At 41.4% G+C, this 22,954-nt stretch overlaps 1 protein-coding gene across 2 annotated transcripts in view; it reads left to right on the top strand.

Moving 5' to 3' along the window:
* fndc3a (fibronectin type III domain containing 3A) overlaps positions 1-22,954 on the top strand; it is a 347,342-nt gene that overhangs the window by 61,812 nt on the left and 262,576 nt on the right. For both annotated transcript variants that reach the window (XM_086006446.1, XM_086006447.1), the window contains one exon: positions 1,088-1,210. In XM_086006446.1, the coding sequence (XP_085862572.1) occupies positions 1,088-1,210 (123 nt within the window). The remainder of the gene's footprint in view (positions 1-1,087; positions 1,211-22,954) is intronic.

Here is a 22,954-nt window from a genome sequence, read left to right as displayed (position 1 = left end):
TCCTGCCATCCCAGGTATCAGTCTGGTGAATCTTCGCTGCACTCCCTCCATGGCAAGAACATCCTTCTTCAGATAAGGTGACCAAAACTGCACACAATACTCAAGGTGTGGTCTCACCAAGGCCCTGTACAACTGCAGCAAGACATCCTTGCTCCTGTACTTGAATCCTCTCGCTATGAAGGCCAATATCAAACTTGGAATTTGTTGAGGTGGGGCACGTAGGAGGATGAAGCTGAGACCGTTGCTTGAAGACCGATTTATTTCAGGTTGGAGAGGGCAAGGTCAGAGGGAAGAGTGAAAATCCAGAGCAGGTGTGAAGTTAGAAAGAATGAGATGGTCTGAAGGAAATGAAGGGGAAGAGAGATCAGGAGTAGATTGGCACCCAAGAGTTCTTTGAGCTTCTGGTCATTGTTACCTGAAATGGGGGAAAAATACTGTTTTTTGCCTGATGAGATTAAGGATGAGATGGAACCAGAACAGTTACTGAATAGATTGAGCCGATGTTGCTGAAGAGAGAAGTTGAGAGCATGCACATGGTTATTAAATGTTTTTTTACTGCTTTAATTAATTTTTGTCTTTTACCTTATCTGAAATCCTGGATAAACAGGAAGGTGATAGGCAATGCATTACTAGATTGGGAGATAGGCATGTTTGGTTTAGCAGTAGGGGGAGGATTTGGGGGTTTATAAGCAGTTTTGCTGCACTTTGGCAACTTTCTGGGGTATGGCATATGGCAGTACTGTAATAGGAGTAGCTGGGATTTGATACCTTTGGGGGGTGGGGTCTGGCTGTAGTCGAGGAGAGGAGCTCCTGGGGAAGGACAGTGCGGATGGACCTTCCCAGGGCCTGGGAGCATTGGGGAGAGGAACAAGGACTGTCTGCATTAAGGTCTCAGGATGTGGCAGGAAGGTTATGGGATTTGAAACACTGAAAGCGGGGTGGTGCCCTAGGACATATCAATGCATTAAATGTAAAACAGCTAGTATGAGCTATTTTTCTTGTATGAAAATAATGGGTTTAAATGCTGAGCTATGTTATTCAACTTACTGTTGAATGTTCAATTAAAACATTGTTTTTTTAAAATCAGGAGTTGGAAGAGGAAGCCAGTCTGTGGATAATGGCAGAAAAACCACCACCACTCGATGCAGCCTCACTTCTCAATGTTGATTTGTCTCTTCTACCTCCCCTGGTGAATGGGGATGGAACACAGGTGAGCAATGCAGAAAAACATCCTCAAAAGTGCAAATTATCTAAAGCATTTTGAGACCCTTTTAGCTTTCTAATTATTTTGCAGTGAGCATTGAGTTTCTTCATCTTGGCATTCTTTCATTTTTTTTTATTGCTGAAAGTTTTGAATATAGTTTCTGAAGACTTTTAAAGTGATTTGCATTACAACACTGAAGAGCAGAAACTCATTCAAATCACTCGCCTGGCACTTTTGCTATATTTGCATATGGAGGAGTGGACAATGTCACAATTAAAGTGCTCTGATATAAATTGATATGCATCCATAGAATTAAAGTTGTGCATCTAGTGCGCAATGGCTGCTTGGGAAATGTACCTCGAGCACCGGACTTGAAGATGTCACACCTGAAAGAGGTATGTAACAAGGGCACTTGATTGATTGGCTGAAGTAACTATTATTTGTTAAGTTAACTGTGCTGATTAAGTTAAGTATAGACAGGAAAACCCATCAATCATGAGCTGATAGACAACTAGGGAAAAACAAAATCAAATTGCTCATTTTTTTCGTGTTGTCAATCAGGAAGGAACCATAGCAGTAAAACTACTCAAACATTTTTTTCCCAATTTCTTTCGACTTGCCATGTTTCCTTGGCCAGCCAACAACTAATAAACTATCTATCTTACAATAGCGAAATACTGCAGATGCTGGAAATCTGAAATAACAACAGAAAATGCTGGAAACACTCAGCAGGCCAGGCAGCATCCGTGGAGAGAGAAACAGAGTTAACATTTCAGGCTTTGGGACCTTTCGTCAGAACTGGGAAAAGCTGGAGATGTAACAGATTTTAAGCAGGTGCAGAGGCAAGGAGAGGCTATTCATGTTCTTATTGCCTGTATACCCTGTTCTGCTGTGTCTTTTTTTTTGTTCTTTGTTTTGGGTGGGGACTGGCATGGCATAGTGGGAACAGAGATGATGAGTGGTGGAACCCATATTTTTTAGTGGGGGGAGAGTAAAATACAGGTTGCAATGATTAGTGGTGCCTTCCCATCCTTTGTGGAGGTCCATAGCTGTTGCTTTCCCCCTATGTTCTTGTTACTGAAGTCTTCAGTGCTCAATTACCATTACTCTCAACCTCAGTCGCTATCTGTTGTCATCTTCCTTGGTTCTTGTGCCCTGTACTGCACGTGACTCTTTCATTTACACCCTATAAGCCCTATCTGCTGCAGTGCCATTTACCCCTATAGTCAGTTAACCTGGGCTATTGCCTGTGTGGTTATATCAACGCCCCCTCTCCAGATCTGGCACTGTGCAGCCGCATATCTCCTATCCCAGTTCCTCATTCTTGCTACACCCCTCTGAACACTTAAATGTGCCCATAATCCTCCCAATAGTTTTGATGCACATTAGACCCATAATAGCTGCCCAATTCAAATACAAACATTTCATGGGTTTTGTTTGAATGTGATTGATTAGCATTTCTGTTTGAGTTTAAGGGACACATAGCTAAATTTGCTCAGTCTTAGTGATATGTTGAAAAGTATTTCTTAGTGTGTCGTGTACCATTAGAAAAGTCCATCTGATCAGAGAAAAATATATTGGACAGTCAGCAACGAGCTGCCATGTAGAGTTAATATTGAAGTTTAGTGTAACAGACCTGTTATTTTCTGAGAAGGGACAGCTGATCCTGTAACTACTGTATATCTAAATGTATCATTACTTCTGTTTACTGTTTAATAAATCTGACAGGCAGTTTGCACGTGACATGACCAGTAAGCTGAAATACAAGTGTTTTTTGTTCAGTCACTGGGCTTTGCGACAAATTACCTTGACATTGGGTAGATAAAAGTACACTCGGTGATGGGAAACAAGGGCTCGTCTGTGGGAGTAGTTTTCGACACTGAACCAGGAAAAATTATCAAGAATAAAACCTAAAAATGTAATGATGGTGGCAAGCAAAAGGTGGGATAGAATATCACTCACAGAGTAGTATGCCATTCAACTTTAAATGTAAAAACATTTGAACAGTAGGAAACAGCAGTAGTTAATCATATTACAAGGAGAGCAAGCTAGAATTAGCTCATTTGACTGCTGAGGTGAAAGCAAAAGAACATGCGTATCAGCTAGAAGTGCTGAAACTGGAGGCAGAGAAGGAGCACCACAAAATCGAAGCTGATGAATGCTAGAATGAGGAGGAATTGCACTGATATGCTCTTGAACTGGCAGAGAAAAGGTGCATCATCGGTAAGTAAAACTATAATAAAAATTGTTGATCTAGCCCATAACACTGCATGGAGTAATTTTGCTAAACCCAATCTGATAAATTTAAAATGGGACAGCATAGGTGGGTTCACAAGAGTTTTTGAATTACTAGCAAACCGCCAAAAGTGAAACAAGAAGTTTGGGCTGAAAGATTTCTACTGTCATTTAGCAGTAAAACTCTCACTGCGTTTTCTCATATGGCTCCAATAAACAGTGTGGACTATGGAAATTATAAAATCTGCAACTTATGTCTTCAATTTTTGCCTGTTTGTTTCAGGTATTAAGTTGCAGAAAGTTCTGTATGGTACCTGCAGAGAATTGATCCTAGAACTTGAGCATATTTGGAAATTGTGGGTAGATGGAAGAATGCAACTCTGTTAATAAATAGTTAATGGATCCATTTCTGGAAACCATACCAAATATTCTGAGGAAATGGCTGCTTAACTGGGAGTACAACATTCTGATGCAGTTAGGCAAAGAAACTGATTACTTTCTGATCTTAAGGAGTGTCAGATTCAGGAATAAACCATTTTGTATCTGTTGAATCTGAACCTCCAAGCAGGCTTCTGCTGGCTTTGTTTTTAGCAGCTAAGGCTATGGAAGAGCCCACTGCAATCCATGGTGGGCTCCTCCAGCCCTGTATTGAGTTGTCACAAGGCTTCTGATCGGGCTCTGCTCAATTGTCCATTGAGACTTGCTGGTGTTTATCCACGTTCAGGCAAATTATGGTGAATCCCCTCTTCAGGGTGCACAAGTCAAAACTGGGAGCAAGAAACTTTCCACCGACAATATCTTTCAAATGACCAGTAGGTCTTTTATCAGCCCTTGACAGATTAAGTTTGTACACACACAGTTCGATTATGGCACATCTCCCTGAGAGAGAGGAAACATACAAGAGGCAATTTAGAGAACATTGTTCAGGCAGCCTGCCTTCTGCTGCAGTCAGTTATGAACAATTTGGAAACAGTTGTCAGGACAGCCTCCCTAAAAAGGTGGTATTCCATTGCTTCACCTGGATGAGGGTTTCAGGATTCCCCCAGCTGTTGGAACTCCTCTCTGGGAAGTCAAAGCCACACTGGAGAGCTATAAAAAGCACCAGCAAAGTATTAGCTGCTGAGGCCCAAGTTGTATCTGACCAAGACTCGTGGGATACCATCGCAGAAGAGGCAAAAAGCCCTAGTCCAAATATCTGGGAAATTCCTCTCCGACTTCCGAAGGTGAGAAAAGCAATTTCCAGGAACCACTGACCATGTGATTCATCACCCAACACCCCATCTACCTTTTGTAAGCTGTGATATCAGTCACAGCCAGGAACTCATCCAGCTCCCTTTGAACATTTGCAGAAAATCCACACTCAGTGGACAATCTAGCAACTTGTTCCAACGGTCGATGTTCTTCTGCGAAAAGAAAAACTTCCTGACGCCTAACCTCATTAATAGCATTTCTTCACACGTTTAATTAATGTTACTGTGTAGCTATCAGTTCAAAATTTGACAATATGGGCATTTGCCTTCCTCTATTGGCGGCTGTGCCTTCAGTTGTCTTAAGTCCTAAACTCTGGAATTCCCTCCTTAAATCTCTCCACCTCCCCCCTGATATGGGGGCTGGGGTTAATGTTGAGTAGCTAGTTAGTTTCAGCATAGTTGGTGCAATGACACAGGTCCAGGGCTTATTTGCTATGTGAGACTGTGGTCACTATCTATTTTTAAAGTCATGGTTTCCTCAGAATCAATCAGGCAAGGTTAAACTGCTGTTGTGCCTGGAGGATGTATATCATTCAAAGAATGAAGAAAACCCCATCAAGCAGATCATCTATATTTCTCCCTGATGTTTTCTGGGTCCTAACCAGACATACTATCCAAAAATTAATTGAGCTGTATTATTTTTAGATTTGTATTTGAAACTATAAATAGGTTCTTGAACTTAGTGTACGTGCGTCCAACACACCAGCTCCTGATTTGTACCTTGTGATGCTGTAGAAAATAAACAAATCATGAGCAGCAGTCAGCTATTACACACACTTATTTTAAAAGCTGAGATTTCTTGACATTTAACTGTAGGAATCAAAGGATTTTATTTAAATTCTAGTTAACTCTTTTGACCTGATGGAATGACATGATAAATTCAACAGATTCTTGTTTGCGAAAATCCAAATATGGTAACTTCTTCTGGCTCCTTTTCTCCCTTCCTTTCCAGAAGCAATGACTTGTACTATAGGTGGTGGAAGCCCATCAATACCTCCCTCAAGTAACTATTCTTCAGGGATGAGCTCAAACTATGCATGTTGTTCAATCAGAGTGTGAGGACATTGCAGCCGAGTCCAATCCTATCCTTGCCAGATAGCTGCATGTTTGCAATTTCCAGCAGGCGTCACTGGGTATTGATTAGAAGTAGGAACCACAGAGGACACTGAGGCCATTGGTAGAGTCCCCACTATCACCCAGGTTGAGATGAAATAAGCCAGCACATACCAGATCTTGAACTGGAACCATTCTGCTTTGCATGGATTGGTACCATCATATGGTGCATTTGAGCCACCGAGGGAACCCCTTTCTTTCTTTCTTTATAACATTCAACCAATATATTTATATGGGGGAAAAAAAAAAGTTATACAGAGACCATCAAGTAAAATTTAACCATGCTGGGAATTCCGAAGCAGGAGTAGAACAAAACTCAGTACTAGAGATCACAAAAACCGATCGGAGCGAATTGATTTCTGTCAATGTTCATCAAGCCCAGAGGAATAGACACAACCCACCTGAATAAGCAGTATCTGAAGTGAAGTTAGGAAGCTCCTCAGAACCACAAGAAGCAAGAATGTAAAGACCATCCAAGGCCCATTTAAAAAAAAATGCTCATTAGTTATGGGAAAAACCTACTTAAAAAAGCTCAAATAGCTTCCTGAATTGTAAGAAGTCACACAACACCAGGTTATAGTCCAGCAGCTTTATTTGAAATCACAAGCTTTCGGAGCATTGCTCCTTCGTCAGGTTCCCTGAATTGGGAAGAGTAACATTTGTGGGAGTGGGGGGTGAAAGAGGAGGGAGAAAATAAAAAACAAAAAAAATGGGGAAGTGGCGGGGGGGGGGGGGGGTGCAAGCGAAAACAAAGAGGGAAATAACTTTGGAGATTAGGTCACAGAAAGAGAGACACCCAAAAAGGTGCAATGCGGATCCCAATCCATCTTGCAACAACTCGTCCATAAAAGCTGTTTATATGTTTTTTTAAAGTGTAGTCAGGGACCTTGAGCAGCCCTGGGTACTGTGTTGTGGAAAGGAACCCATCTTCACAGATATTTAATTTCATGGAGCTGGAAGAAATACGTATTTATTTTCTGCTGGGCTATGCTCCAAAGTCATTTGATCCAGACTGGGATACAATATCTGGTGCCCCAGAACTGGAATATGGCATCAGGCTGAAAGCAGTAGGAAATCAATAAATTACAAGAGTCAGTTGAGAGGTTTCAGCTGTAATGTCCTGCCCACGGCTGAACAACATGGAAAGGTTCACCACCTAGGCTCATACATGAAGGGGAGGCACTAGTGGACTGTTGGCCAGCTGTAAAACTGCACATTAGTACTTTCAGGAAAGGAGGAGAGGAAATCCCTAATACACAATGGTAATGGAATAGGAATTAACATATAATGCCTTAACCGTCTCCAGGATCATAATCCAAACTCATGGGGCTGTCTCAGATGCGGAAAAGACTGACCACACCGTCGCCCCTCTGAATAATGTTGGGCATCCTGAAGAGTTGTATGTTGGACATGTTGGGGAGTTGAGGATTAATAATCAAACTTCCTTGTATCTTGGAACAACAGGCTCTCCAATATAAACAAGATAGCTTCGGGGTGCCACAGGAGAAAGCATAGCTTGTTTTCTGCTTTTGATGTCTTGAGTATTATCTACAAGAAATGCTTGTGCGAGGAAATAAGTGAATGGGAAGACATTAACCATGAGTGATTAAAATATAGCATTAGTGGCTAGTGCAATAGATATAGGCAGAGGGATCTATTAACTATGGTATAGAAAGATAACAGTTAATAAAGCCTACTCTTCAAAGGATTTGAGGACAGTTAAGTCAGGATGACTTGTTTGAGAGGGGTAGCTTTGAAGTAAACAACTACAACTACGCAAATAGACGATCTTCAAAGGATTCAGGAACAGATATGTCATGAGGTCTTATCTGTGACGTGCTTTTTGATGTAGGCAAAATATATGGCGTATAAAGGAGCATGGTTTTCAACAGTTCTTCGGAGGGCACAAATGATAGAACTAGAAACCGAAAAGCCACTCTCTGTGTATAGTTAGGCCGATCACCTATACTATATATCAATAAAGTCTGTATACTCCACCATCAAGTGTCTTGTGCTCACTCGAAGCGTGTCGTTGTGAACCATAGAAGGAAGGAGGTTGACTAACAGTTGAATGTTAACAAATAACATCAGGGATCTTTATACAACATCAGTGTAGATGAACTGGCATATAATAGGTACAGTATAAAATTTGACTCTCTTGGAAATGATTGCCAGGTGTCAGCTTGGAAAATGAGAGGTAGCTCCTATTCCTCGTCAGAAATTTGAACTGCTCGATCAGTATCCCACTTCTCGAGATAAGATCAGCTCCCCTTTCCACCTCAAACAGAATTGGTGAGAAAATCACCCACGGTCAACCCGATAAGCTTGGGTAAGGGTATCAAGGGATATGGAGTTAAGAGGGTAAGTGGATTGATGTACAAATCAGCCATGATCTAATCGAGTGGTGGAGCAGGCTCAAGGGGCTGAATGGCCTACTCCTGTTCCTAAGATCCTAAAAATGGCAGATCTGAAGATTTTAAAAAAACATTTGAAAGTGAACTTACACCACCGTCAAAAGGTGTAAAACACCAGCATCTCGGCAGCCAGCCATCCCTTTTATTGAAAACAAGTTTGAATTAATAGTGGACTGAACATGAGTTTTAAAAGTGTTGGGAGCCTGAACTGTAATGTTGAGTTTTTCAGCATTTAGAGATGAGTAAATGATCAATTACATTTTAAATTAATTAATTTAATGCTGTTGGCATCTGTCACGGCAGTATGTGTTTATATCATGTATTTAATGTTAATTTTGCTATTATTTAAATAATTGGAAAAAAGATCTCTCTGCAGTGACTCGGTCCAGACAGTTTCTCTTGAGCAGAGACTTGGGGCAAATTTAGTGAGGCTACGCCATTATAGCAGAGCCTTGCACAGTGGGAGTCAGAGAATTCAAACTAGTGTTACAGCTCTGTCTCCAACTCTCACTCCTGTCCAGTGAAGCACCAGTCTGGGAGCACAGCTTCACTGAATTTGCCCTTTAGTGTAATTCAAACTGAATCGAAACTTCCTCTGAACCTACATAATGCCAGCACGCATCCTCTGAAAGATCATTCCCTCATTTTCCATTCACCTCGACTTCCGCCTCCACTATTGAAATTTGTGATCCGAATCTTTTGCTGTATAAAATGTGCTCTTCCTGAGAGAACCTCGGTTCATGTTAAATTACATCTTTGACATGGAAAGACTGTTGGTTATTTTGGTTGCAACCAGGAAAGCTGGTGATTAGCAGACACTGATAATTGAACAACCTGTATCTGATTTGTTCGAGTTCAACAATTTCAGATCATAATCTCGGCCCCTACTACATTTTTACTTATATTTTTTATCCACACCTTTGTTTTGGTTTCCCACCCCCCCCACCTTCCCCTTTTTTTTCTCTCTCCCACATGGCAGCTGTCTCCCATTCTGCCAGCGCATTTCACACCTAATCTAGAGCTGTCTTTTGTCTCCACTAGTCCTATCACCATCTCGTCTCGTTTTGAATACCTCTTAATGTCTCTTCTCTTTTGTTCTCTCCCAGCCTGGCCTCTTAATCTATTTCATTTCCTGTGCCTCTTTAGTCTTGACAAAGGGTTTTGACCCGAAACGTTGACTCTAATTTCTCTCCACGGATGTTGCCTGGCCTGCTGAGTTTTTCCAGCATTTTCTGTTGTTATTTCTGATTTGCTTATAGTAGCCAAATTCTCCTTAGGACGAAATAGAACATTCTAAGTGCTGGAAATCTGAAGTAAAAACAGGAAATGCTGGCAATACATCAAGTTTTGTCAGCATCTAAAAATATAGGTTAACATTTCAAGTTGTGACCCTTGGTCAGAGAGGAAGGTAAAAGTCAAGAGTTACAAAACAGAAGCTAATTAGTTTAAAAGCCAGTAAACTAATTTAGAAATAAACTGGAAAGAGGTTAAAATGGTGGAAGAAATGTCTTCTAGCATCAGAAAGAATAAAGGCAGGTTAACATTTCAGGTAGAAACTCGGCATCAGAACTGGTATAGGCAGGGAGGAGTGTATTTGTACATCTGACCAAAATGGAAAAGTGAGTTGGGGGGATTGGGTCAAGGAGGTCAAAAGTAGCTACTTTTACAAAAAAGTTAATTAGCCTGTAAACAGTTGAAAAGAAGTATAAAGTGTCATCCCAGTCAGGCTGCGAAAATGAACTTGAAAGACAAAAGATGAGTAAAACAATTAGTTATCCTTTCCTTTTATTTGTTGCTACACCTGTTGGCAGTTGAATGCTAGTTTCATTATGTGGATGTCGAAAGGGTGCATTCTTTATCTAAATTCATCAGCTTTCACACAATTACAAAGCACCATTGTTGTGTCGGTTACAGCTATACCAGGAACTGGCATTTCATCCAATGCAAGTGAGCCAACCCCCCCCTCCGAATCTCTGCTGAGTTAATCTGAAATTTGAATGACGACCAAAAACTCCCATACCTACTAGGGGAAGAGAGAAATTGTGTAACCTTAGCGGCACACTATGTTACAGCTTGCCATAAACAGAGGGACAACCACTAAATATAAGAAAAGAGTATAGACAAATTATATCAATGTATATTTATACACTCAGGGATACATACATAGAAGATAGGAGCAGGAGTAGGCCATTCGGCCCTTCGTGCCTGCTCCGCCATTCGATGAGATCATGGCTGATCCTTTAATTCAGTATCCCGTCCCCGCCTTCTCTCCGTAACCCTTAACCCCTTTTGCCCGTAGAAATATATCTAATTCCCTCTTAAATATATTTAATGAGCTGGCGTACACTGCCCTCTGTGGCAATGAGTTCCACAGGTTCACCACTCTCTGAGTGAAGAAATTCCCCCTCATCTCTGTCCTAAATGGTTTAGCCCTTATCCTTAAATTATGTCCTCTAGTTCTGTTCTCACCCGCCAAGGGAAACATTCCTTCTGCATCCAGTCTGTCTAGACCTGTCAGAATTTTATACACTTCTATGAGGTCCCCTCTCAATCTTCTAAACTCCAGTGTGTACATCCCTAAACTACATAGTCTCTCCTCATAGGTCATTCCCGCCATTCCTGGTATCAGCCTGGTGAATCGCCGCTGCACCCCCTCCATGGCAAGAACATCCTTCCTCAGATGAGGCGACCAAAACTGTACACAGTACTCGAGGTGTGGTCTCACCAGTGCCCTGTACAGCTGCAGCAAGGTATCCCTGTTCCTGTATTCTAACCCTTTTGCTATGAAGGCCAGCATACCGTTTGCCTTCTTGACCGCCTGTTGCACCTGCATGCTCGCCTTCAGTGACTGGTGTACAAGAACACCCAGGTCTCTCTGTACTTCCCCCTCTCCCAATCTATTGCCATTTAAATAATAATTTGCCCTCCCGTTCCTGCACCCAAGGTGGATAACTTCGCACTTGTCCACATTATAGCGCATCTGCCATTTATCCGCCCAATCGCCCAGTCTGTCCAAATCGCTCTGGAGCTTCCTGGTCTCTTCCTCTGAGCCCACCCCCCCTCCTAGTTTAGTGTCGTCTGCAAATTTGGAAATGCTGCATCCGACTCCCTGATCCAGGTCATTAATGTAAATTGTGAACAGCTGGGGGCCCAGGACAGATCCCTGTGGTACCCCACTTGTTACTGCCTGCCATTCAGAAAATGAGCCGTTTATTCCAACTCTCTGTTTTCTATCTGACAGCCAGTTCCCTATCCACGCCAAAACTTTCCCCTTTATCCCATGAGCCTCAATTTTCCATGCTAATCTTTTATGTGGGACCTTATCGAAGGCCTTTTGGAAGTCCAGGTACACCACATCTACTGGCTCTCCCCCATCTATTCTACCAGTTACTCCCTCAAAAAATTCCAATAGATTAGTCAAGCACGATTTACCCTTTGTAAATCCATGTTGACTCTGTCCTATCCTGTCCCCATTTGCTAAGTGCTCCGCTATTTCATCCTTAATGATGGACTCCAGCATTTTGCCCACAACTGATGTAAGGCTTACAGGTCTGTAATTACCTGCTTTTTCCCTACCCCCCTTTTTGAATAGTGGGGTAACGTTAGCTACCCTCCAATCCATCGGCACTGTTCCCGAGTCTAATGAATTCTGAAAAATCATCCTTAGTGCATCCGCTATCTCTAGGGCCACCTCCTTCAGTACCCTAGGATGCATGTTATCAGGCCCTGGGGATTTGTCCACCTTCAATCCCTTTAGCTTCCTTAACACCATATCCTTAGAGATATTGATTTGCGTCAGTTCCTCCTTTGCCAATGTCCCTATTTTTCCCGATATCCCAGGGAGGTTTTTTGTGTCTTCCTTCGTAAAGACTGACCCAAAGTATGCATTTAGTTGATCTGCCATTTCCTTATTTCCCATTATATATTCCCCCGTATCTGACTGCAATGGACCAACTTTGGTTTTCACCAGTCTTTTCCTTTTGATATACTTATAAAAGCTTTTGGAGTTAGTTTTTATATTTTCCGCCAGCTTGTTTTCGTAAGCTATTTTGCCCCTCTTGATTATGCCCTTTGCCCTCCTTTGCTCTATCTTAAACTGTTCCCAATCTTCCGCTCTGGCGCTTTTTTTGGCTATTTTATACGCCCTATCTTTGGATTTTATGCTGTCTCTAATTTCCCCTGTTATCCACGGTTGAGTCACCTTTTTAGATTTCCTTTTATGCCAGATTGGTATAAACAATTTTTGCAATTTTGTCATTCTATCTTTAAATGTTTGCCATTGTTTATCTACCTCCAGTCCTCCCAGGAACGTTGTCCAATCAGACCTACTCAGTTCCCGTCTCATGGCATCATAATTCCCCTTGTTTAAATTCAGGACCTTAGTCTCTGAGTCAATTTCTTCGCTCTCCATTTCGAGTGAGAAATCGATCATGTTATGATCGCTCTGACCCAAGGGTCCCCGTACAACAAGATTACTGATTAGTCCCTTCTCATTGCACAGTACCCAGTCCAATATAGCCTGTTCCCGAGTTGGTTCCTCGACATATTGATCCAGATAACCATCCCTCAAACACTCAAGGAATTCCTCCTCCTCATTATTTTTACTGATTAGGCTAGTCCAATCTATATGTAAGTTAAAGTCACCTATGATGACAGCTGTGCTCTTATTGCACGCTTCTCTAATTTCCCTCGTGATGCCCTCCCTAACCTCTATTTTACTATTTGGAGGCCTATATACCACTCCTATTAATGTTTTTCGCCCCTCGCTATTTCTTAGCTCCACCCATATAGATTCTGTATTAACTGAGTTAATATCCTTCCTTTCAATTGCATTTATCCCCTCTTTTACTAGCAATGCTACCCCTCCTCCCTTTCTTTTTTGTCGATCCTTCCTAAATACTGAATACCCCTGTATGTTAAGCTCCCAGCCCTGCTCACCCTGCAACCATGTTTCCGTAATCCCAATTAGGTCATAATTATTAACCTCTATTTCCACAGCTAATTCATCTACCTTGTTCCTGATGCTTCTCGCATTAAGGTATAAAACCCTCAGGCTTTTTTTATGCTCACATTTTTTATGAATTAGTTTGGCCCTTTGTTTTTTGTTCCTCACCCTTTTATCATTTATTTCTGTCTGCCTTTCACTTTCCTCTATTTCACTACATAGGTTTCTAGCCCCCTGCCATACTAGTTTAAATGCTCCCGAACTGCTTTATCAAAAATTACCCCGAGAACATCAGTTCCATCTCTGCACAGGTGTAGACCGTCCCTTTTGTATAGGTCACACCTACCACAAAACTGGTTCCAATGCCTCAAAAATTTAAAACCCTCCCTCTTACACCACTGCTCAAGCCACGTATTTAGCCTAACTATCCTGTTCTCTGTACTCTTACTAGCACGTGGCACTGGTAGTAATCCAGAGATTACTACCTTCGAGGTCCTACTTTTTAGCTTGGCTCCTAACTCCCGAAATTCTACTTGTAGGACCTCTTCCCTTTTTTTAGCTACGTCGTTGGTACCAACATGTATCACGACAACTGGCTGTTCCCCCTCCCCCTCCAGAATGTTCTGCACCCGCGCCGAGACATCCTTGACCCTTGCACCAGGGAGGCAACATACCATCCTGGAGTCTCGGTCGCGACCACAGAAACCCCTATCTATTCCCCTTACAATCGAATCCCCTATTACTATAGCCCTGCCACTCTTTTTCCCTCCCTTCTTTGCAACAGAGCCAGTCATGGTGCCATGAGCCTGGCTGCTGGTGCCTTCCCCCGATGTGTCACCCCCCCCGACAACAGTACCTAAGGCGGTGAACCTGTTGCTAAGGGAGACAACCCCAGGGGATTTCTGCACTACCTTCCTGCCCTTGCTCTGCCTTTTGGTCACCCATGTACTGTCTACGCTGGCCTTAACCTGCGGTGTGACCAACTCACTAAATGTGCTATCCACACCCCTCTCAGAATCGTGGATGCTCCAAAGTGAGTCCATCTGCAGCTCAAGGGCCGTCATGCGGTCCCACATGAGCTGCAGCTGGACACACTTCCTGCACACATAGTCGTCAGGGACACAGGAAGCGTCCCTGATTTCCCACATGTTACAGGAGGAGCATGACACAGGTCCGAGCTCTACTGCCATGACTTAACCCTTATATTACTTTTAATTTTCTAGTTTTAGTTTATTTATCGACTTTTGTTTTCCCGAAGCTTACTTAGACCAATGTATACTGTACTCCTCTTATTCCTTTTAAACTAACCAAATCCCACTAGTTTTGGTTTTACTTCCTAGGAAGGTTTGAGGAAAGTACTTACCAGTTAGTCTTACCTCCCTGGTCTTTCGCTGACTTCCCGGTCTTGTGTCCCCTTGGTCCTACGCCGACTTCCCGCTCGGATATATCTGTTTATACACTATGGATAGATCTGTATTTATGTGTTCAACCATGAATGTTTTCGATGCTTTGGCAACATAAGATGTACCTTGTCACATGCCAATAAAGCGAATTGAATTAATCTCTCGCAGTATGTGGGGAGTGATAGAGAATGGAACAGCAGGTGACATCGCCAACTTACCAAAATCTCCTTCCTTACCTTCGGATCCTTTTTGTCCTTAGTGGGTGCTTTTTTGTTGCATTAGTTTCGTTCTCATGGTTCAGGTTGAAACACTAACAAAGTGTTGGGCTTATGATCTCTTCTGTACGAGAGGAAAAGGATCACATGAACAATGTCACTAACGTTATGATGTAGTCAACTCTTTAAAGGGATATCATCCTTTTACGACTTTTGACTTGGCGGCTGGGTGTGACTCCACTAGGACGTGGAGGATATTTTGGATTAGATGAATTAAGAAGACCTTACTGTTTAAGTAGTCCATCTAAGAAGGAGACTGACAGAAGAGCAGAGATATTCAAGTACAGTAGTGTAGTGGTTATGTTACTGGACTAGTAATTCAGAGGCTTGGACTATTGATCCAGAGAATGAGAATTCAAATCCCATCATGGGAGTTTGAGAATTTGAATTCAGTTTTATATTTTAAAAAATCTGGAAATAATATGCTGGCCCCCAGTAATATTGACCACGAAGCTGTCGGATTGTCGTAAAAACCCAACTGTTTCACTGATGTCCTTTAGGGAAAGAAACCTGCCGTCCTTATCCGGTTTAGTTTATGTGTGACTCCATCCCACACCAATGTGGCTGACGCTTAACTCCTCTCTGAAGTGGCCTAGCAAGCCACTCATTAATGCAGGACTCGTCAGTGATTCCCATATCCTGTGAATGAATAAACACACTGGGGGAGGCTACGGCTGAAAGACAAAGAATATTGGATCACATGCAGAGACCAACACAGCAGAGAAAGCACACCAGAAACAGCAAAGGGGTGAGGAGGGAGAGGGAGAATTCAATGTTTTACTGCTAGAAACACTGGTATCAGTGAAGGAAGGCTAAATCAATAATGGACTCCATCATCTTTGTGATGTCTGATTTCTGTAGTCCTAAGGAACATAGAATCAGGAAAGTAAAAGCATGAGGAGAAGTGTGTAAGGTTACCATCTCTCACACTAGAAGATGTAAAATGGAATGCCTTAGTGGGTTCCAGATTGGGCTCTTCAAATCGGAACAGTTTAAAAACCTCTGAAATAAATGACTTAAGAACAGTGGAACGTTGATGTTTGCCCTTTGATTTGTAGGAGTGAGGCGTAACACGGCTGTAGCCACCACTGAGGCAACCAGTGCAGGACCTTTTTTCCGTCTTGATCTGTAGGGAAGATACAACGTGAGAGTTATAGAAAGGACTGGCAGCTGTTAGGTATGCAAAAGAGTAGGTTGAATTATGCGTATACAACAACAACAACAATTTGTATTTATATAGCGCCTTTAACGTAGTAAAACGCCCCAGGCGCTGCTCAGGAGTATTATACATAGAAACATAGAAGATAGGAGCAGGAGTAGTCCATTTGGCCCCTCGAGCCTGCTCCGCCATTTAATGAGATCACGGCTGATCATCCAAATTCAGTACTCTGTCCCTGCTTTCTCCCCATATCCCTTGATCCCTTTAGCCTTAAGAAATATATCTAACTCCTTCTTGAATATATTTAATGAATTGGCCTCAACGGCCTTCTGTGGTAGAGAATTCCACAGGTTCACCACTCTCTGGGTGAAGAAATTCCTCCTCATTTCAGTCCTAAATGGCTTACCCCTTATCCTTAGACTGTGACCCCTGGTTCTGGACTCCCCCGCCATCGGAAACATCCTTCCTGTGTCTAGTCCTGTTAGAATTTTATAAGTTTCAATGAGATCCCCTCTCATTCTTCTAAACTCTAGCGAATATAAGCCTAACCGACCCAATCTCTCTTCATACGTCATTCCTGCCATCCCAGGTATCAGTCTGGTGAATCTTCGCTGCACCCCCTCCATGGCAAGAACATCCTTCCTCAGATAAGGCGACCAAAACTGCACACAATGCTCAAGATGTGGTCTCACTAAGGCCCTGTACAACTGCAGCAAGACATCCTTGGTCCTGTAGTTGAATCCTCTCGCTATGAAGGCCAACATACCATTTGCCGCCTTAACCGTCTGTTGCACCTGCATGCTTACCTTCAGCGACTGGTGCACAAGGACACCCAGGTCTCGTTGCACTTCCCCTTCTCCCAATCTATTGCCGTTCAGCTAATAATCTGCCTTCCTGTTTTTGCCACCAAAGCGGATAACCTCGCATTTATCCACATTATACTGCATCTGCCCAATCACTCAACCTGTCCAAATCATACTGGAATTTCTCTGCATCCTCCTCACAGCACACACGCCCACCCAGCTTTGTGTCGTCTGCAAACTTGGAGATATTACATCTAGTTCCCTCGTCTAGATCATTAATATATATTGTGAATAGCTGGGGTCCTAGCACCGATCCCTGCGGTACCCCACTAGTCACTGCTTGCCACTCGGAAAAAGACCCATTTATTCCAACTCTTTGCTTCCTGTCTGCCAACCAGTTCTCTATCCAAGTCAGTACCTTACCCCCAGTCCCATGTGCTTTAACTTTACACGCTAATCTCTTATGCAGGACCTTATCGAAAGCCTTCTGAAAGTCCAAATACACCACATCCACTGGTTCTCCCTTATCTATTCTACCAGTTACATCCTCAAAAAATTCCAGTAGCTTAGTCAAGCATGATTTACCTTTTGTAAATCCATGCTGACTTTGTCCGATCCTGTCACTGTTTTCCAAGTGCTCTGCTATTACATCTTTTATAATGGACTCTAGCATTTTCCCCACTACCGATGTCAGGCTTACCGGTCTATAATTCCCCGCTTTTTCTCTACCACCTTTTTTAAATAGTGGGGTTACATTAGCTACCCTCCAATCCATGGGAACTGTTCGAGTCTATAGAATTTTAGAAGATGACCAGCAATGCATCTACTATTTCTAGGGCCATTTCCTTAAGTACCCTAGGATGTAGATTATCAGGCCCTGGGGATTTTTCGGCTTTCCATTCCATCAATTTCCCTAACACCATTTCCCTACAAATACTGATTTCATTCAGTTCCTCCCTCTCATTAGATCTTATGTTCCCCGACATCTCTGGGAGGTTATTTCTGTCCTCCTTTGTGAAGATAGAACCAAAGTATGTATTTAATTGGTCAGCCATTTCTTTGTTCCCCATTATAAATTCCCCTGATTCTGACTGCAAGGGACCTACGCTTGACTTCACCAATCTTTTTCTCTTCACATATCTATAGAAGCTTTTACTGTCAGTTTTTATGTTCCCTGAAAACTTACTTTCATAATCTATTTTCCCCCTCTTAATTTTAAGACAAAAAAAATTTGACACCAATCCAGATTAGGGTAGGTGACCAAAAGCTTGGTTAAAGAGGTAGGTTTTAAGGAGCATCTTAAAGGAGGAAAGAGAGGTAGCGAGGCGGACAGGTTTAAGCAGGAAATTCCAGAGCTTAGGACCTAGGCAACAGAAGGCACGGCCACCAAAGGTTGAGCAATTATAATCAGGGATGCTCAAGAGGGCAGAATTAGAGGAGCGCAGATATCTTGGGGGTGGGTGGGGGGGGGGGGGGGGCGGGCTGAAGGAGATTACAGAGATAGGAAGGGGCGAGGCCATGGAGGGATTGAAAACTAGGATGAGAATTTTGAAATCGAGACGCTGCTTAACCGGAAGCCAATGTAGGTCAGCGAGCACAGGGGTGATGGGCGAACGGGACTTGATGCAAGTTAGCACACCGGCAACCGAGTTTTGGATGACCTCAAATTTACGTAGGGTAGTATGTGGGAGGCCAGCCAGGAGTGCGTTGGAATAGTCAAGTCTAGAGGTAACAAAGGCATGGATGAGGGTTAGCAGCAGATGAGCTGAGGCAAGGGTGGAGACAGGCGATGTTACGGAGGTGGAAGTAGGCAGTCTTTGTTATGCTGCGGATATGTGGTCGGAAGCTCATTTCAGGGTCAAGTATGACACCAAGGTTGCGAACAGTGTGGTTCAGCCTCAGACAGATGTTAGGGAGAAGGATGGAGTCAGTGGCTAGGGAACGGAGTTTGTGGCGGGGATTGGAAACAATGGCTTCGGTCTTCCCAATATTTAATTGGAGAAAATGTTTGCTCATGCAGAACTATATGTCGGACAAGCAGTCTGACAATTTAGACACCGTGGAGGGCTAGAGAGAAGAGGTAGTGAGGTAGAGCTGGGTGTACAATAGGAAATAATGTACTGTATAAGATCTGGTTGTGATTGAACCCCACATTGAGTCGAACTGGTGAGTTACAAACTTAAGATATTTGTAGACTTTACTGCAACTGAGTTGAGTGCAGTTTCATAACTTGAATATAATGCTGACTGACCAATGAGATGATTTTTCAGCTATTCAGAAGTCCAGCCAGTAGAAAATGTTTGATCACCAGGTTCAGCCTTATAGTAATCCCTACCATTGCCTGTTAATTTTAACAATTCAATCAGTCTTCCTTTGATTACATTTTATTTTTGTGTTGTGGAAAGAAAATAACATTTGCTATTGATGGTGTGAGAGCAATACCAAAAGTAGATTGAAATGAAATAGGGCCTATGAATTGTGGAATTCAATCTCCAGTCAAGTGCAAGTGTAGTATTGGAGAATAAACTGCTGCCCATCAGTCAGTAAAATCCAATTGATTACCATGATTTTGGAAGATGAAGCCAAAAGTGATTGATTAAGGCTCTGGTATTTTCTTGTTACAATGGTTTCTTATGCACATTTGCTCGTGTAATCTGGGTCTGGAAATCATTTCTACAAATTATTGGTCCAGTACCATGGGCTAACTGTTATCAAAAGATAATGCTGTGATCTGATTTGTGTGTTTCATGTATTTCATTCTAGTTAATGCTGGAAGGTTTACATAATTTCTAGCAAAATTGTGATGGTTTAGTAACTTAGCTACATCAAAATTTGTACAGGAGTGGACCAAACTAGATTTGTTTTGTAGCGTGTTGGTTTGAGACCACTGAGATTCATCTAATTTATTAATTTAATTGATTTGATAAAATTAGATTTATAAAAGCAACAAATCTGCATTATCTAAAGAGATTGTAGAATGTGCTTTAGAAAATATGAAAATGCAAATAATAGAGTAGGTACAGCACAGAAATTCAACAGCTAATTCAGTTTTGGTACTGTAGTTTCAAATTTAACCACCATTAGGAATATGTTGATTGTCTGCCACTCTTTATTTCTGTTCTTTGTGACTGACATTGTATAATCTAGTAGCAGATGCTACAGGCATTTGTTGATTTGGTTGCTATGGTGATGATATATTCATGTGCAGCAGGAAGCTGTTTGTACATGGACTAATTTGATAGGAAGTGAGGCTTGAGGTAGGTATTGATGAACGTAGTGATAATTGGTTCTACCTTTAGCATCCTGCCTCGACATATCATATAATGTGAAGACATAGCTGTGGCACTGATGAAAGGAATTAGATGCAATCAAGTAATGGATTTTAGGTTAGGATTTTCTGATCGTGGAATACAGGCCTGATGCCCCAATGTCAGTGAAACTGCTTTCGTGTTTAGTGAATGGAACAGATTGGAGCATCTGGCGGACTGATTGTTGAACCTTCTAGCAGCCTGAGGGACTGTAGTAACGCTAGTTGAATGAAAACGATGCGGGCAACAGTAAGTGAGGCTTTGAGGCTTATCAAACGCTTAATCAAATTTACCACAACAGTAATTTAGACCCTAATTGGAGCTGCAAACCAGCGTTCTGTCTGTGAATGCTTTGTTTTAATCATATGTTGGTGCTTGTTGATATTTTACAAACACGCAATGTTCCATGTTTGTGAAGTTTGCATTATGAATCAGTTTAGACAAATGTTTATGGTTTTAATTTTTTTCCTTATAAATGTTGTAATTGACATTTCCAGTGCAACTTTACTTGACAAATACTATAAGCTTTTATGTTCTATTAATTGAGGAAATTGCTAAATAATTCTCATGAATCTATAGACTCTGATTAATACTAATAATAACTAGTCCACTTCTTTTAAAGAAGTTAACCTTTTAAAAACTGTGCTTCAAAAGTAACTGCTTTATTCTCATTTAGAATTCAGAAAATTGAACTTGGATGGTTGTATTTTTTCTGCCGTGCTCCTCTTTCAAATCTTTGGTTGTGTTCAGAAATGCAGTGTAGTACAATTGCCAAATTTAAACAACTATTTAATGGAATTGTTTTTAATTTTCAGTATTTTGAACTTGACCCAGCTTGCAGATCAGTGCTGTTCAAAAATCCTTAGCTGTTTATAAAATTGATTTTTTGGTGTATAATATCAAAATTAAAAAGTATGTAATTTTTTGTGATCAGAGAAAAGTTGTGCAGTTTCCTTCATTTATCCCATCCTTTTTACGTTGTAATCTTATGTTGGAAATTTTCATTATATCTTTTCCAAGTGTTAAAGTATGTAATAGAAAACATTTACCTTTTACAAAAGTAAAGTATATTGAGGGTTAATGAGGCGTAGAAAATTTGGTGGTTGTTCAGGTTTGCTTCAGTGTAATTTAAACTTAAAATTTGCTTTTGTTGGATCTATGAAATTTTTTTTAGTGTGCCTGATATGTTGCCCTAGTTGAGATTTAAACTATTAGTAAAGACACAATATAGCTTCATAATGTATATAATGTGTATGTAGTGCAATCTATATCCATTTAAAACAGGGAGGAGAACAAGTTAGTGAAATTTCCTGAGTGGTATCACAAAGCTTGGGATTGACCACATGATTGAATGCTTCTGTCCCTTGCTGAGAAGTTAATGTCACAACTTCTCAGAAGGCATGCATTGTGTGTGGGTTGTTACCTGAGTCATTTAAATCTGATCTACAAGTCTAAAACTTTCAATATATTTGAATGATAAGAAAGTACAAAGATAAAAGACCATTTGGAAAGCCATCTTCTTCCATTGACTATATACAGTTTACCGCATCATGGCTGTTACCCACTTATTTAATCTCCTGAGGGACAGATCTCCAAAATTATTTTTGTCTCCAAAGAGTAATCAATAAAAACACTAGAATATCTACCCAACTTGCAACTGTGTTCAACGTTGGCTGCTTGTTTTCAACAAAACGTTCCATGGGTTCAGCAGCGCAGGAATTATTGTGTTCGAGCATAAAGTCTGTAGCAAGAAAATGCCATTTGGCCCTTCAAACTCACTCCTGAGACATGCAAAGTCCATGTATAATTATTCTAGCATGGATTTCCCTTCCACACCATATTGATCCTGTAGTTGAAATGATGCTACTTCCTTTACCTACCTCCCCTGAAAAAGCCCAAGCAGTGCTATTAGCTCTAATAATTGTCAATACAGTTTCTCAATAGACACTTATCCAGTCCCCTTTAAAAGTATTAGTTGATGTCGAATCATATACCTGTTCTGGAAATCTACTCCATGTGTCTATTATTCTGAGAGCAAAGGTTTTTTGTAATCTCAAACTGTGAATTTTATACTTGTATCCTCTAATACTATGCTCATTCTCCCAAGTTAAGAAAGGTGATTACTTCAATCTTCTTTGTATCTTTTATTATTTTAGAGACTACTATCCAAACTCCTTTCAGTATTTTTTTCCCACCAGCAAAATTAATTTTAGTTGCTTGAGTCCTTCCTCATAACTTTATTACATAAGGCCTGGAGTCATCCTGCTCACTGTTCTCCAAACTCTCTTTCTAATGCCAATGGAGCTTCAGAATAAGACCGTTAATACTTATTGTTAGCCTTTCCTATATATATGACCCTAACTTTATCCTCAATCAAGTCCATCTGCTGTATTTCAGTTCATTTATATAATTGGTCCATGTTTAGCTCTCCTTTCCACTTGTCCATATATGTTTAATAATACGACAGGCACCTTGTTCCATATTGTTCACCAATATTGTGAACAGCAGTGATCTGAGAAAAGATCCTTACAGAACATAACTGGATACTTTCCATTGATTAGCACCCTTTTTCTTCCGTTGCTAGGCCAATCCTCAATCCATTTAGACAATTTGTCATGAACCTTAATCTTTCCTGCTGGTCTCAAGTAAGGAACTTTGTTGAATGCCTTTTGAAAATTCAGGAACACCACATTTACTGCATCAGCCTCGCCCAATAGCTTGGCGACCTCAAAAAAAAATTCCAGCAGGCTTTGCAAGGCATGACCTATTCTACAGCCATACTGACTGCTCCTTTATGATGCCTGTGCTCTTTAAATGTTAATTTGTAGGGTTCTGTATAGTGCCC

This window comes from Somniosus microcephalus, chromosome 14 (genome assembly GCF_052327205.1).
Source record: "Somniosus microcephalus isolate GS21.2 chromosome 14, FLI_Smic_1.0, whole genome shotgun sequence".
Classification (NCBI taxonomy): Eukaryota; Metazoa; Chordata; class Chondrichthyes; order Squaliformes; family Somniosidae; genus Somniosus; species Somniosus microcephalus.
Note: the sequence above shows the minus strand (reverse complement) of the source record. Positions and strands in the feature narration are given on the sequence as shown.